Consider the following 14,381-nt stretch of genomic DNA (forward strand, 5'->3'; position numbering starts at 1 on the left):
TCTGCCTCTGGTGTGCTGGGGTTAAAGGCATGCAGCTCTGTGCTCACCTTGCTAGGTGTTCTACCATGAGATTAACATGCATCCATCAACATGCTGGCTGTATTTGTTTCCTGAACAATGTTTTCCTCCTTGTGACTTTGACCCATTCTGCACTCTGTTGATAAAGAAACTGCCCCCACCCTGAAAGCTATGGAGTAACACGGGAGGAGAGGTCACTCACCTACTATGTCCAGCTGGATGGGGTCACTCCTCTTGGAACTGACTTGATTGGATACTTCACACTGATAATCCCCGGAATCTTCAATCCTCACGGAGTCTATTTGGAGGGTGCTGTTGTTCTCGGACAGCTTCATTCTGTCTGTGAGCTCCACACTCTGGCCTTTGAAGAGCCAATGGATTGAGATCCCAGTGTCGTTTGACAAGCAGTTCAGGAACACAGAGGTCAGGACTTTGACTGTGGTGTTGGTGACTTGAATGGAGGGTGGGCTCACTGGATCTGTGGATAAATAGTGGAGAGGACAAGTTGAGAGTCCTCTGACCATCAGAGATCTCAGCCAGTTCACAGGGCCATAGAATGAAGGAGCACTCTGGAAGATTGCATGTTTGGGTGCAAGATATCATCTGTAGGGAGAGAGCTGAAATTTACTCCTAACAAGATCACTCACAGTGACCCTGACTCAGGGTATTTGTGTAGATTCAACCCTGGGAGCCTCTTCAGCCGACTTGTCCAGAAATCTCATGATGGGGAGAATGTATTTCCCAATGATTTTTGTGGGGATTCTTGCTCACACTTTATGTGAACAGTCAGGTCCCTCTTATATGAAATAACCTACTGTTTATACTTAATTAAATAATTTGTCATGGGGTTAAGATGGCCCAGATAATCTTAAAGGTGTTAAAGGCTAGACCTCAGGACTTGGAGAAATCCCTAACTGAAGAATTTCTGTTTGTAGAAAAAAATGCATATCCTGCCCCATGGGTATGGATTAAATACCACAGAGAAGAAGTGAATGATCACAGTGCTGACCACAGCCTACAAGTCTAATCCTCAGTATTGATATTGTTTGAGACAGGGTCTCACTGTACAGTTCTAGCTTGCTTGGAACTTGCTATGTAGACCAAGCTCTCATCCTACACATTCTATCTACATGCCTCTCCCTCCTCAGTGCTAACATTAAAGATGTGTGATGCCACACTCAGCTTTGGTTTTTGGAGGTTTTTTTGGTTGTTGTTGTTGTTGTTGTTGTTGTTTCGGTTTTTTGACACTGGGTTTCTCTGTGAAGCTTTGTGCCTTTCCTGGATCTTGCTCTGTAGACCAGGCTGGCCTTCACCTCACAGAGATCTGCCTGCCTCTGCCTCCTGCATGCTGGGATTAAAGGCATGTGCCACCACTGCGTGGCTGCTATTTGTGTTTTGAAGCTTGAGAAGAATAAGCAAAAGAGCATCATCAACTGTAAGTGACATGGTTCACCCTGACTCAGAACAGGGCTCCTAGCCACCTTCTCAACCCACTCTTCCTATCCCATGGAGTCAGAACTGAGACAGGAGCAGACTTGGGAGCAGAGGTCTAGTGCCCATCTGTGGGGAATATTCTCCTCCAATTTGGAGAATAAGAATGGGAGCACAGTTGAAAGCCCTGGGTGTTCCTTGTAGGTCATGGAGGTCATAAAATGAAAATGGAGGGGACAGGAAAGCTTGTGTTAGGCACAGAAAGAAATCTTGATCTTGAGGATCTCCTAACCATGGAAAGTCCTTCACACAACCTAAGGCTTTCCAAGACTGGGAGAAGCTCCTCCTCACATTGCAAGCTCCATCCCTATCAGGCAGAAACCAGAGAACCAGAAGGCTATTAGACATAGGGATGGAGCAGGAGGCATGGAGGAAGACTGAGTTTTGCTTGTTCCCATAGTCCTGGGCTGGAAATTCAATGCTTCTGCACCTTCCCAGAAAACCAAAAGACTCCACTCCAAACCTGGTGCTGATATTTCAGAGATCCACTTACTAAGGACTGTAATTTTCTTGACTGTGGTTCTACTGACTCCAGGAAAAACATTATAGATGAGGCAGGAATAGGATTTGCTATTATTAGTGTTAATATTGGGGATAAAGAGCTCTTGGGAGGATGACTGGTGCTCTCCATTGACAAACCAAGAGTACAGTGCAGGTGGGTTAGCATCTGTGTGGCACAAGATGTGAGGTTTTTACATGAATGGAAATGAATATTTGAGGGGGATATGATCTGGACATCAGAACCATCTGGAGAAAAATAGAATGAAATCACATGATGTCAGCAGAGGGAAGGGGAAATCATGGTCTGTAGAAGGACATAGTATCTCTTTGAGCTGTGCTTTAACCTTAGTTGAGCAGGTCGTACCCAGAGTTGGGGAGATTAGTACAAGAGTACTCATTCAGCATGCACAAGCCCTGATCTTTCTCAAGCACAACACACACACATCCCCACTGCACACTCACATATGCACTGAGACTGAATCTGACATGTCCCCTGTCTCCATCACCCTGAGCCTCTCTAGACAGAATTCCCTGCAACCCATTCAAGCTCAATTCTGGGCCTGTCCACATATGCTTGGGCTGGGACAGGATGCCCTGGCAGCCTAGGTATCTGTATGATAGGTCTGTGTCATGAACCCAATGGGACTAGGACCGAGTATGGTATAGTTCTAGCCCTCTGTATTTAGGCAGTTGGGGCCAGGATTAAATAGAAAATATAGGTAATGTTTAGAGAGAATGGGTCACTTGGAGAGGCACTCACTGAATTCTAGTTTCACATTCATAGGGTCCTGTGTCAGTCCTCAACATTGAGTAAAGTGAGAGTCCTGTAGTCATAAGACAGCTTCAGCCTGTCCTCTTTTGAGAAGCTTTGATCATTTATCCTCCACAAGTAGGCTGTATTCTGAGTCTCAGACTCACACATTAATGCTACTGAGTCCTCACCGTCCATGGGATTGGAATTATTGGTTGTGATGTTGGGCTTGGGTAGCAGTGCTGTGCTGACCACAGAGATGGTTGCCTTGTGTGGCACTCTTGTATCTTACAAAGGCCTCTTACAGCCAGACATAGTTTCTTAACTCCCAGCCGACCCACATCCTGAAAGAATCAGACAGGAAGCAAATTAAAGGCAGATGGAGTGGCTGAGTGCTCAGAGATAATAGGGCCTCCTGTGCTGTGTATTGGAATAGCCAGGACTTTCTCATGAGTGAACTGAGCTGCAGTGTTTGGTGATGGTCAGACTCAAGACTTGGAATCACAGTTCTCATTTTATTTCCTGGTCCTCACTGACCCATTGCTGCCTTGAGACACAAGGTTCAGATCCCTCCAGCTACACTGACCTCCCCTGCTCTGTGTAGACCAGAGTCCTCCAATCCTTTGCTGTTCAGGGCCGTTCTACAGATAGGTTATGATTAGTCTTCCCATTGAGCTTCCCTGAGAAACCTGACAGCCTGTCAGAGATCTCACACAGCTCAGGATCTGGCTGACATTTAGTTCAGGTTGGGGCACAGGTGGACTATTCTTGTCAGGTGTTTGATGTTGATTGACATGAATCTGGGAGCCCTACAAGAATCCTGAGTCTATGAAATGATCTAGAGGAGTGAAGGTCACCTAGTAGGTCTCCATGATGGTGACCTGGAGATGTGGTTTTGGTCTGATAATTGTGACACTGATGGCCTATGTGACCCTGACTCAGTGATTGTGTTTGCTGTCTCACTTTTTCTATAATAGAACACATGGTAAATGATCATTGCTAGGCATCTAAGATAATCCTAAATGTGAACCATGACCTGACCTTCCACCAAGCAGTGTCTACTAGTATTTGCCTGCAGGAAATAATCCCTGCACTGCAGTGGGAAAGATGGCTCAGTGGTTAAGAGCACTGGCAGCTCTTCTAGAGCTCCTGAGGTAAATTCCCTTACAAACATCTATAATTAAAATGTGGTGAACCTTTCTGGTATGCAGGCAGAAAACTTTATGTATAATTATTTAATTAACTAATTAATTAAGGCTAAACAGACTGTGGGAAGGAAACACCAAGGAGCTGTTGGTAGAAATATGTAAATTTCACATTGGAAAGGGGCGCAGGTTATAAGCTACCCATAGACAATTGTAGTCAATGGCAGTGTATATTTCAGAGTAGGCAAGACAAATTTCCAAATTCTCAACATAACAAATGGGAGATAAAAGTATAGTGGGTGTTACAGAGTTGACTTAATCATTCTGTCTTGTACACAGACGTCAAAGATCACACTCTATTTCTTCAGACTAAGTACAGTTGGGAGGCCATTTAAAGCACTATTAACAAGTAATAGATCATGGATCAAAACAGTGTGAAGATCATTTTCAAGTGCCAAAAAATGTTACATATTGTACATCTGAACATGGGCCAAAATATATAAAGAATCTCACAGTTCAACATTAGTAACAATGAAACCACAAGCAGCTCAATCCAAAGAGAAGGAGAAGACCTGACTTTCCTTTTAAAGAAAGAGGAACAGATGACCAATAAAGACAGGATGCTTACTTTTTGTCTATTTGACAGACTAAATTCATATGGGAAGAGAAAACCTCAGTTGACAAATCACTTCCAGCACAATGGCCGGCAAGTCATTTTCTTAATTACTGTTTGGTGGAGGAGGACCTGGTGCTATCCCCTTGCTGATAGCCCCTTTCTTATGGGGTCTGTAAGAAAAGCAGCTGAGCAAGTTGTGGGAGCAGGAAGTTTTCCCCATGGTTCTTGCCTGCACTTCCCTCAATGACACACCCTGATCAAGACATTTAAGCTAAATAAACCCCTAACTGCCAAGTTGGTTTGGGTTGTGGCATTTCATCACAGTAACTGGAAAGCTATCTAGAACAACACATAAAGAATTTCTATGAGAGCCAGGGGAGGGGAGGTTGTGGTGGCACACGCCTTTAATCCCAGCACTTGGGAGGCAGTGGCAGGTGTATCTGTGAGTTCCATGCCAGACTAGTCTGCAGAGAGAGTTCCAAGACAACCAGTGATATACAGAGAAACCCTGTCTCAAAAATCCAAAAATGAAAAGAAGAAAAAAGAAATGCTTATGGGCCAGGCAAGGTGGTGCACACCTTTGATCCCACTACTCTGGAAATTCCAGCCTGGCCAGCGGGAGTATATAGTGAGACCCTGTCTCACAACCAAAAAAACAAAAACATGCTTAACACCAGTAGTCATTGTAAACATGCACATGATTGGCCAACCTAAACTGTACATTCTTAAGGATAAGTCATATATAAATTATAAGCTATTAAAGATAGTTATTAGGATACAAGATAAAGCTTGATCATCTTATAAATGATCAAATTATACAAATGTATGTTTAGAAACAGGCTAAATATGCTGAATATTAGCATAATCAATTCCTTACTTCACCCATGACATTTAAAAAATGTTTAAGCTTCCCACTTTAAACTATGCCATGCCTCTTACAGCCAGGAATTAGTCCAAATTATACTTTGAGATCATTTAGATTACATTTCCATTTACCAGGACTAAAGATAATTTGCCTTGCTATCCAATTTTCAATAAAAGATAGCTCACCAAAAAGATTTCAGAATAAGCTTTTACTATTCCTTCATTAAAAGAAATTCACTTTACATTGACTATTCTCAATAATCAATCACCTATGTCTCCTGACTAATTAAATACATGAATCTTTTGGATGTAAAATTTTTATGAGGGTATGAAAGTTTAGATATGGAGACCGTTTAGGAAAGTTAAATAATAACTTAGGATATATGAATTGCCAGTTATTGGGATAGATAAATATAACATATAAACATCTAGATTTGGAATAAATGATACCCACGTCTCAGTAAATAACCTAGAGATACTGAGAATATATACCTAAGGTACATCTATGGATAAAGTTTTTATTGAGATCTGAGATCTGAGATATATAGGCTTTAGAAATAGACTTATGTATGCATTAATACATTAGTCTACAGATGTCCCCCAGAGGAGACCTGGGACTAATAAAAGGCCATAGCTCCTCCAGTGTACAAAGTATAATAATTGTCCATGGAATGATTGATCCTGACTTTACTGGGAAAATTAAGATTAGTGTAAACCTCCTACAAAAACAATGCAGATTCTACAGGACAGCGCCTAAGGGAGCTGCCAGTTTGGATTCAAGTTTTATGGTCTTCTGGATTCAGGAAATTAAATATTCCAGAACAACTAAACCCTTAAAATACAGGGAAAGAAAATAATTGACTTGCTAGACATAAGCATAGACGTTTCTTACATTTTAGAAAATGATTGGCCAAATACTTAAGACAATTATTACTCCTTCATCTCTTATCAGTCTAGGTCAAGCTAACCAAAAGCTCAGAAATATTAAAATCGTCAGATAGATAATATTATGGCATATTCTGCCCAAAGATCATCCCCTTTATACCTAACACTCTGTGGGGAAGAGACATGCTGCAGTTAATTGGTGAATCATTAATCTCTGCTATGGACTAATATCAGCTCAAGTGCTATAGATGGGTGTTAAACTTAAAAGAACTCGGGTAAAGAAACCAAAGGCATAACTGAGCCCATTATTCTAGAAATTATAAGTGACAGACATGGCCTAGGGTATAATAAATTAATCTGAGGGACCACTGTTGACTGCTAACCCCATTACATGGATATCTGATGCTCCTATCGGGGTTAAATAATGGACTTTGAATGCTGAGAGAATTGTAGCTGCTACTTGTCTGGTGGAAGAGAAGCTTAAAAATAGGGCATATAAAGCCTCTCACCAGCCCTTGAGTCACCCTAATACTTATTGGTTAGAAAAATATCAGGCTTACAGGCTGTTACAAGACCTTAAAAAATTAAATGAACTTTATTGGAGCCAAGGGGAGCTTCACAATCTAGTTTGTCATCTCCCACAGCCACCCCTAGAATTCAAAATATAATAGTCATAGACTTACAAGATTGCTTCTTCACCCTACATTCTCACCCTAAAGATTGTCAGCATTTCACTTTAAGCTTGCCTTCTAACCCTGACACAATGGAAGTCAAAAGCTGACATGCAGATCAGGAAATATAAGTTCTGTTTACCCAGAACACATTGATTGAGCTGAGTTCCTCACCATATGTACAGATTAGCTATCAGAAGTATCCGTAAATTATACTTTCCTCACTGTCACCTAAGCCAATTATGTATGTGTGTGTGTGTGTGTGTATACATTGCAATACATTTATTACATAGGTGACATTATATTTATAACAAACTATAAAACCTATGAGTCTATAGACTGGCAGATAAGTCCATACTAGTACTTTCTAATGTCTGTCCAACAATTACAAATTCTCTCCCTATGGAAATTCACCCATGAGGCCTACATCCTTATGATTTATGTGAATGAAATAAAGAAGTAAATCACCATTTATTCCACTGCTTTAAAATTTTAAGAAGGCCTAGAGCTCATATTTGGACAAAAGCCTTATTATACTTCAAGAGCTCTTAACAATTGGTGCTTAATGTTTCATATCTCCCACTACAGGCATCCCTTATTATCCACAGGCTAAGACACAAAGTTACACCTAAGCCTCCAGAACCTTCTCACTTGTATTTGTAAAGGTCCTGATGTTTTCATAATGTCAAAAAGAGGATATGCTTACAAGTTTTCACAGGATACTGACCCATCTTTATGAATCCTGGATTGCCTGGTCGCACCATACACTAGGCTGCTGCAGGACAAAGATGCTCTAAAACTGCCAGTCTGAAAGTTGCTTATATTTACCTCTAGATTCTTAAATATTGAGCTGTGACTTTATGAATAAATTGATACAACTCTAGATTTTTTGATGAACTCTGTTCATCAATTATATTAAACTTGTAGAAATATGTAGATGTAACCAACAGTCTTACTAAATAAGAAACACAGAACCAATGTAAAAGAGAAAGCCGAGAGGTCAGAGCTCAGAGCTAAAATCTCACCCTTCCTCCTGCGGTGTCCCAGCTTCCCGAAAGAGAGCTATATCCTGTCTGTCCATCTTTTTATAGTATTTTGTTCTGCCTTCTCATTGGTTGTAAACCCAAACACGTGACTGCCTCGTCACTGTCTGTATGTACAGTCCCCCAGGTCTTAAAGGTATATGTCTCCAATGCTGGCTGTATCCCTGAACACACAGACATCTATGGGATTAAAGGCGTGTGCCACCACCGCCACACTCTTGCTATGGCTCTAATAGCTCTGACCCCCGGGTAACTTTATTTATTAACATACAATCAAAATCACATTTCAGTACAATTAGAATACCACCACAGAAATATTAGAAATAATCCTGTCCTAAATGAATTTTTATTAATTTTGACAAAAGATAATCAGGACTTGAGATATATTATAAATGAAACATTTCAGATTTCATTCTCTGACTATCCTCCTGTTTTGTTGAGATTCCAAAGATTCATAATCTTGCTCTGACAAATCACCACTGTTATCATATTGCTAATACGTCTAAAGATTTTGTCCATTTAAGGAATGCAACCTGCCTACAGTTTATGTCTTCCACTTATAAATTCTGTTTTTCTTCTCTAGGAAGGTGGATCTTTCCCTCTCTCCCTGGCCTGATATCCCTTTCTCTCATCTGCTAAAGCCATGCACTAAATATTCCATAGGTACACATAAGAGAAAAAGTTTCCTCCTTAAAACTCCTCAAATGTTGTAAAAACCATTGTGCCATGTCTCATCTGAGCTGAGGAATAGTGGGTTGTGATTAGAAAGAAGGCCACCTAGAAACCAGTAGGCAGCCCCTTGGATCTTATGCAGGAACATAGACAATTTGAATCTGTTTTATGCTTAAATCAAAGTGTTTTTATCAAATGTGTAATCTGCCATATCTTTACATATTTGTTGTAGCAGTTTGTATTAAAAGTATCACAAGTGCAAATAAAAAGTCATTTGTCACTTGTTTAACTAAAAACAAAAAAACAAAAAAAACTCATCAAATGCATGTTTTAATACATATATTTGTTTCCAGCAGAAATTCTGATGATTTAAAGAGTCATCCTCTGGACCACATAAATGCTGTCTAGCTGCAGGTCTGCACCCCATCCTCCGTCCTCCAGCCCTCATGGATGTGCTGTCCAGCTCAGCCCTGCATCATGATCTCTTGCACATGAGACAGAAAATCCTGCTACCCATGTCTTACCCTACAGAGCCTGAAACAGCATGCTCTTCATGGGTTTCCACTTATTCCAGTCATCAAGACCCTCAGCTTCAGACCCATATCAGCAGGAAGTAACCATGAATGACTTCTACAGCACCATTGTGCCTTACCCCTCTTTCGGTGCTGAATTCCCCAGCCCAGGGGCTGGACTGCCTTTTTAAAACTCTCTATTATTAATTCTATAAATTCTGCCCATTATCCTGAAATGTATATACTATCAGATTTTCTCCTCAAGTACTTCTGACACTGTTGTGTATATAAGTCTTGCTATGTATACCCTGACACAGATTATTACAGTCCTCCCATAGCTAAATGGGTCAATATTGCCTTGATTACAAATTTTAATTATTAGGTCAGTTTTAACTGTAGCCTTGGTCCCACAGGTGCTCATGACTAACTCAAGTAACTCCTTATCTAACAATGCCTCTTTTAAATACAGTTTAAAAAAATTAATACCACTAATCAGAGATTGATAGAGGTATCTTCAAAACTAATCTTTTTTTTGATAAGTCACAGTTATATTATTCAGACACATTTGACCATATTATGCTATACTAGCTAACGGTAGATTTTTATGGTACTCCTCTGCTCCCTTCTTGGGACAGAGATATTCTGATTATGTACAACTACACCTTTTAGATGGCTAAACTAAGTCTCAGCTTGCCATCTACATAGATTATTGATTATAAATATTAATTAACCATTACTTTTCATTTTTCAAGACACCTCCAAATTTAATTTTTTCATCCTTTTCTCTACCCTAGAAAGAATTAAACATTCTCTTTTTTTAATAAATTAAAACACTGGAACTGCTGCAAGCCATAGGAAAACATAATGGAATTCAGCTACTATCCCAAAAGCTACTACTTGGAAAGGTCAAGAAATTTTCTCAAGGTCAAGTCATGGTTTAAGAAGTCTTGGTGATATTTTAGCTTTTGTTATATATTAGCTGGTTCCTACAATGATTTCCTTGTATGCTATGTGTGCTTCCAAGAACTCCTAATAGTGTATTTATCTAACATGCCTATCAAGCATCAAAAGCCAATCAACCTTATAGAAACAATGCCTGTCTCTGAGGTCAGGAGGATAGCTTCATTTCTTGTGCAGTTTAAGCAGAGACCCTCTTTTCTTATACAACCTCACTAACATTATAGACTCCTAACTTCTTACCTAACCACTTCTAGAAATGTAGACTGAGTATATAAATCCCCTTTTTTTATATAGTAACCAATCATTAGCTCTCAATTGACCTCCTCTTTTACCACTCTCTTTTGGGTTGTAAAAGAAAGCCTGATACTCACTCCTTGAGGAAAATTTTTACCTGCCTTTATGACCCTGCAGGAATTCAAGCCTGATAACTTGCTCTGCCAGGGGATTGCTATTGTTTGGGTTTATGACTGAACACCTCAGACATGTGGGGAAACTGAGAGGTATAAGGAGACTTAGAGGATGATTTTCAGGAGAGAACTTGAGGACAAGATGGAAGATGAGGAAGAGCCAGGTAGGGAAGTACTAGATGAGTAAGGCCAAGATGAGAAGGCTCTGTCGAGGCAGAATTAAGATGAGAGAATTAAGATAGAACTTAGAGGGGACAGTAGGTAAATATAGAGAAAAATCAGGCAAGACAGGAGCTAGGCAGGAGAACAGAACTGTAGCTCTGTAGACAGGATTTTATCCCAGATGAATAAAGTTGACAGACAAAGAAAGACCTTGGTTTCCTCAGATTCATTTCCAAAAAATAATTGTCAGTGTTTACAAGCTTCTCTTCTCAGCCCCTGGGAAGAATATTATTAAGGTGCGTCCTTAATAATATTTAAGAATAACTCCTCTATTTTTTGTACCACCATGGCTTAAAGTTATATTTCAACAACAACAAAAATTAGAATCTACAATCTCGAGGAAACTGAACAATGCTCAACTGAATCACAAATCGGTCAAAGAGGAAATAAAGAATTAAAGACTTCCTAGAATTCAATGAAAATGAATGTACAACATACCTAAACTTATGGGGCACTATGAAAGCAGTGCTAAGAGGGAAATTCATAGCACTGAATGCCCACATATAGAAGTTGGAGAAATTTCACACTAGCGATTTAACAGCACACCTAGAAGCTCTAGAACAAAAAGCAGCAAAGTCACCCAGGAGGAATAGATGCCAGCAAATAATCAAAATGAGGGCTGAAATCAATAAAATGGAAACATATAGAACAATACAAAGAAGCAATGAAACAAAGAGTTGGTTCTTTGAGAAAAACAACAGGATAGACAAGCCCTTCCCCAAACTAACCAAAAGGCACAGTGAGAGCATCCTAATAAAAAATTCAGAAATGAAAAGGGATACATAACAACAAATAATGAGCAAATCCAGATAATGATTAGGTCATTCCTCAAAAACCCTAATCCACATAATTGGAAAATCTAAAGAAATGTACAATTTTCTGGATAGGTACCATATACCAAAATTGCCTCAAGACCAGATAAACAATTTAAATATACCTATAATGCTTAAGAAACTAGAAACATCCAGATTCCTCAGTCCTTGGATGGGGTTTCTGGCATGACTATTAGGGTGGTTGGCCATCCCATCACCAGAGTAGGTCAATCCCGGCTGTCTCTCAACCATTGCCAGCCATCTATTGTGAGGGTATCTTTGTGGATTTCTGTGGGCCTCTCTAGCACTTTGCTTCTTCCTTTTCTCATGTGGTTTTCATTTACCATGGTCTCCTATTCCTTGTTCTCACTCTCTGTTCTTGATCCAGCTGGGATCTCCTACTCCCACAGGCTCTCTTTCCCTTGACCCTTGCCCTTCATTACTCCCACTAATGTCCAGGTTGTTCATGTAGATCTCAGCCATTTCTCTGTCATTGGGCGATCCTCGTGTCTTTCTTGGGGTCCTGTGTTTTCCAGGTAGCCTCCCTGGTGATGCGAGTAGCAGTCCAGTCATCCTTGTTCCACCTCTAATATCCTCCTATGAGTGAGTACATGCCATATTTGTCTTTCTGAGTCTGGGTTACCTCACTCAGGATGATTTTTTCTAGATCCATCCATTTGCCTGCAAACCTCATGATGCCATTGTTTTTCTCTGCTGAGTAGTATTCCATTGTGTATATGTGCCATAATTTATTTATCTATTCTTCAGTTGAAGGGCATCTAGGGTGTGGAGCTCTGGGAGTCCAATTAGCGAGAAAGAGAAGGGTTTATATGAGCGAGAATTGTTGAAACCAAGGTTGGATAAAGCACAGGGACAAATAGCCAAACGAATGGAAACACAGGAACTATGAACCAAAGGCTGAGGAGCCCCCAACTGGATCAGGCCCTCTGAATAGATCTCTGAAGTATTCAAAGGCCACCTGGCCAAACACCCTAATTGTCATGCTAGGAACCCCATCCAATGACTGAGGGAACCGGATGCAGAGAACCATGGTCAGGCCCCAGGTGGAACTCCAGGAGTCCAATTGGTGAGAAAGAGGAGCTTTTGTATGAGCAAGAATTGTTGAGACCAAGGTTGGAAAAAGCACAGGAACAATTATACAAACGAAAGGAAACACATGAACTATGAACCAATAGCTGAGGAGCCCCCAACTGGATCAGGCCCTCTGGATAAATAAGACAGTTGATTAGCTTGATCTGCTTGGGAGGCATCCAGATAGTGGGACCAGGTCCTGTCCTCAGTGCATGAACTGGAAGTTTGGAACCTGGGGCTTATACAGGGACACTTGGCTCAGCCTGGGAGGAGGGGCCTGGACCTGCCTGTACTGAATCTACCAGGTTGAACTCAATCCTCAGGGGAGTCTTTGCCCTGGAGGAGATGGAAATGGGGGGGGTGGACTGGAGGGAAGGGGTGGAGGTAGGGGTGGGAGGGGAGAGAACAAGGGAATCTTTGGCTGATATGTAAGATTAAATTTAATAAATAAATTTAAAAAATGAAAAAAAAGAAACTAGAAACAGTCATTAAAATCTCCCAACCAGAAAAAGCATGTGACCAGATGGTTTGAGCACAGAATTCTACCAGATTTTCAAAGAAGAGCTAATACCAATATTCTTCAATTTGTTCTACACAATAGAAACAAAAGGAACATTGCCAAATTCTTTTTACAAGGCTACAGTCACCGTGATACCTAAACAACAAAAGATGCAACAAAGAAAGAGAATTGCACACCAATCTCATTCATGAACATTGATGTAAAAGTACTCAATAAAAACTGGCAAATCAGATTCAAGAAGGGAGTAAAAAAATATATCCACCATGGTCAAGTAGGCTTCATAGAGAGATGTAAGGATGGTTCAAAATACATAAATCTGTCAATGTAATCCACCATATAAACAAACTGAAAGATAAAATCCACATGATCATCTCATTAAATGCTGAAAAACCTTTGACAAAATTCAACACCTCTTCATGACCAAGGTTTTGGAGTAATCAGGAATACATGGAAGATTCCTTAGTGTAATACAGGCAATTTACAGCAATCTGACAGCCAACATCATATTAAATGGAGAGAAACACAAAGCAATTCCACTAAAATCAGGAAGAAGACAAGGCTGTCCCCTCTCCCCATATTTATTCAATATAATACTCAAGGTTCTAAGTAGAGCAATAAGACAAAAACTATAATCAGGGGGATACAAATTTGAAAGGCAGAAGTCAAACTTTCCCTATTTGCAGAAGATATGATAGTATACATAAATGACCTGGAATCTCTACCAGAAAACTCCTACAGCTGACAAACACCTTCCCACCTTGATGGCAGAAGACTGATTGGGTGAGTTGAAGTGTGAGGATCTTAGCAAGTGTCCTTTTCACCTCCCTGTGTTTCTAGGTTAGTTCTCCCTCTTCTTTCCAATACTCGAATTCCATCAATTTCATCAAGGCAATCACGTAAAGCTGTGGGAATGTTAGACAGGGTGATTGCAATTTTGTGTGTTGAATATCCAGTGTTTCTATCTTGTTCTCAGAGTCTCATTGTGGCAGCCATGAATAAGTGGTCTCTTGTGGCTGTGACCTAAGTGAAAGAAGGCCCAGGCTATTGACTCTCATTGTACCAGCTCCTCTGCAGAGACCATGGTTTCTGCAGTGGGGTAGGACAGCAAGGCAGACTCTGTAAGACCACATTCCCCTCTGCTTGGTGACTGTGAAGAACTCAGCCTCAAACTTGTAGAAACTCTGTTGGAACTGCACTGC

At 40.5% G+C, this 14,381-nt stretch overlaps 1 protein-coding gene across 2 annotated transcripts in view; it reads right to left on the reverse strand.

The window, feature by feature from the left end:
• The window catches only part of LOC114687429 (carcinoembryonic antigen-related cell adhesion molecule 1-like), a 69,188-nt gene that overhangs the window by 20,569 nt on the left and 34,238 nt on the right, over positions 1-14,381 (reverse strand). For both annotated transcript variants that reach the window (XM_037201485.1, XM_037201483.1), the window contains exon 5: positions 221-496. In XM_037201485.1, the coding sequence (XP_037057380.1) occupies positions 221-496 (276 nt within the window). The remainder of the gene's footprint in view (positions 1-220; positions 497-14,381) is intronic.

The sequence above is a fragment of the Peromyscus leucopus genome, chromosome 1 (genome assembly GCF_004664715.2).
Source record: "Peromyscus leucopus breed LL Stock chromosome 1, UCI_PerLeu_2.1, whole genome shotgun sequence".
In the NCBI taxonomy this organism is placed as follows: domain Eukaryota; kingdom Metazoa; phylum Chordata; class Mammalia; order Rodentia; family Cricetidae; genus Peromyscus; species Peromyscus leucopus.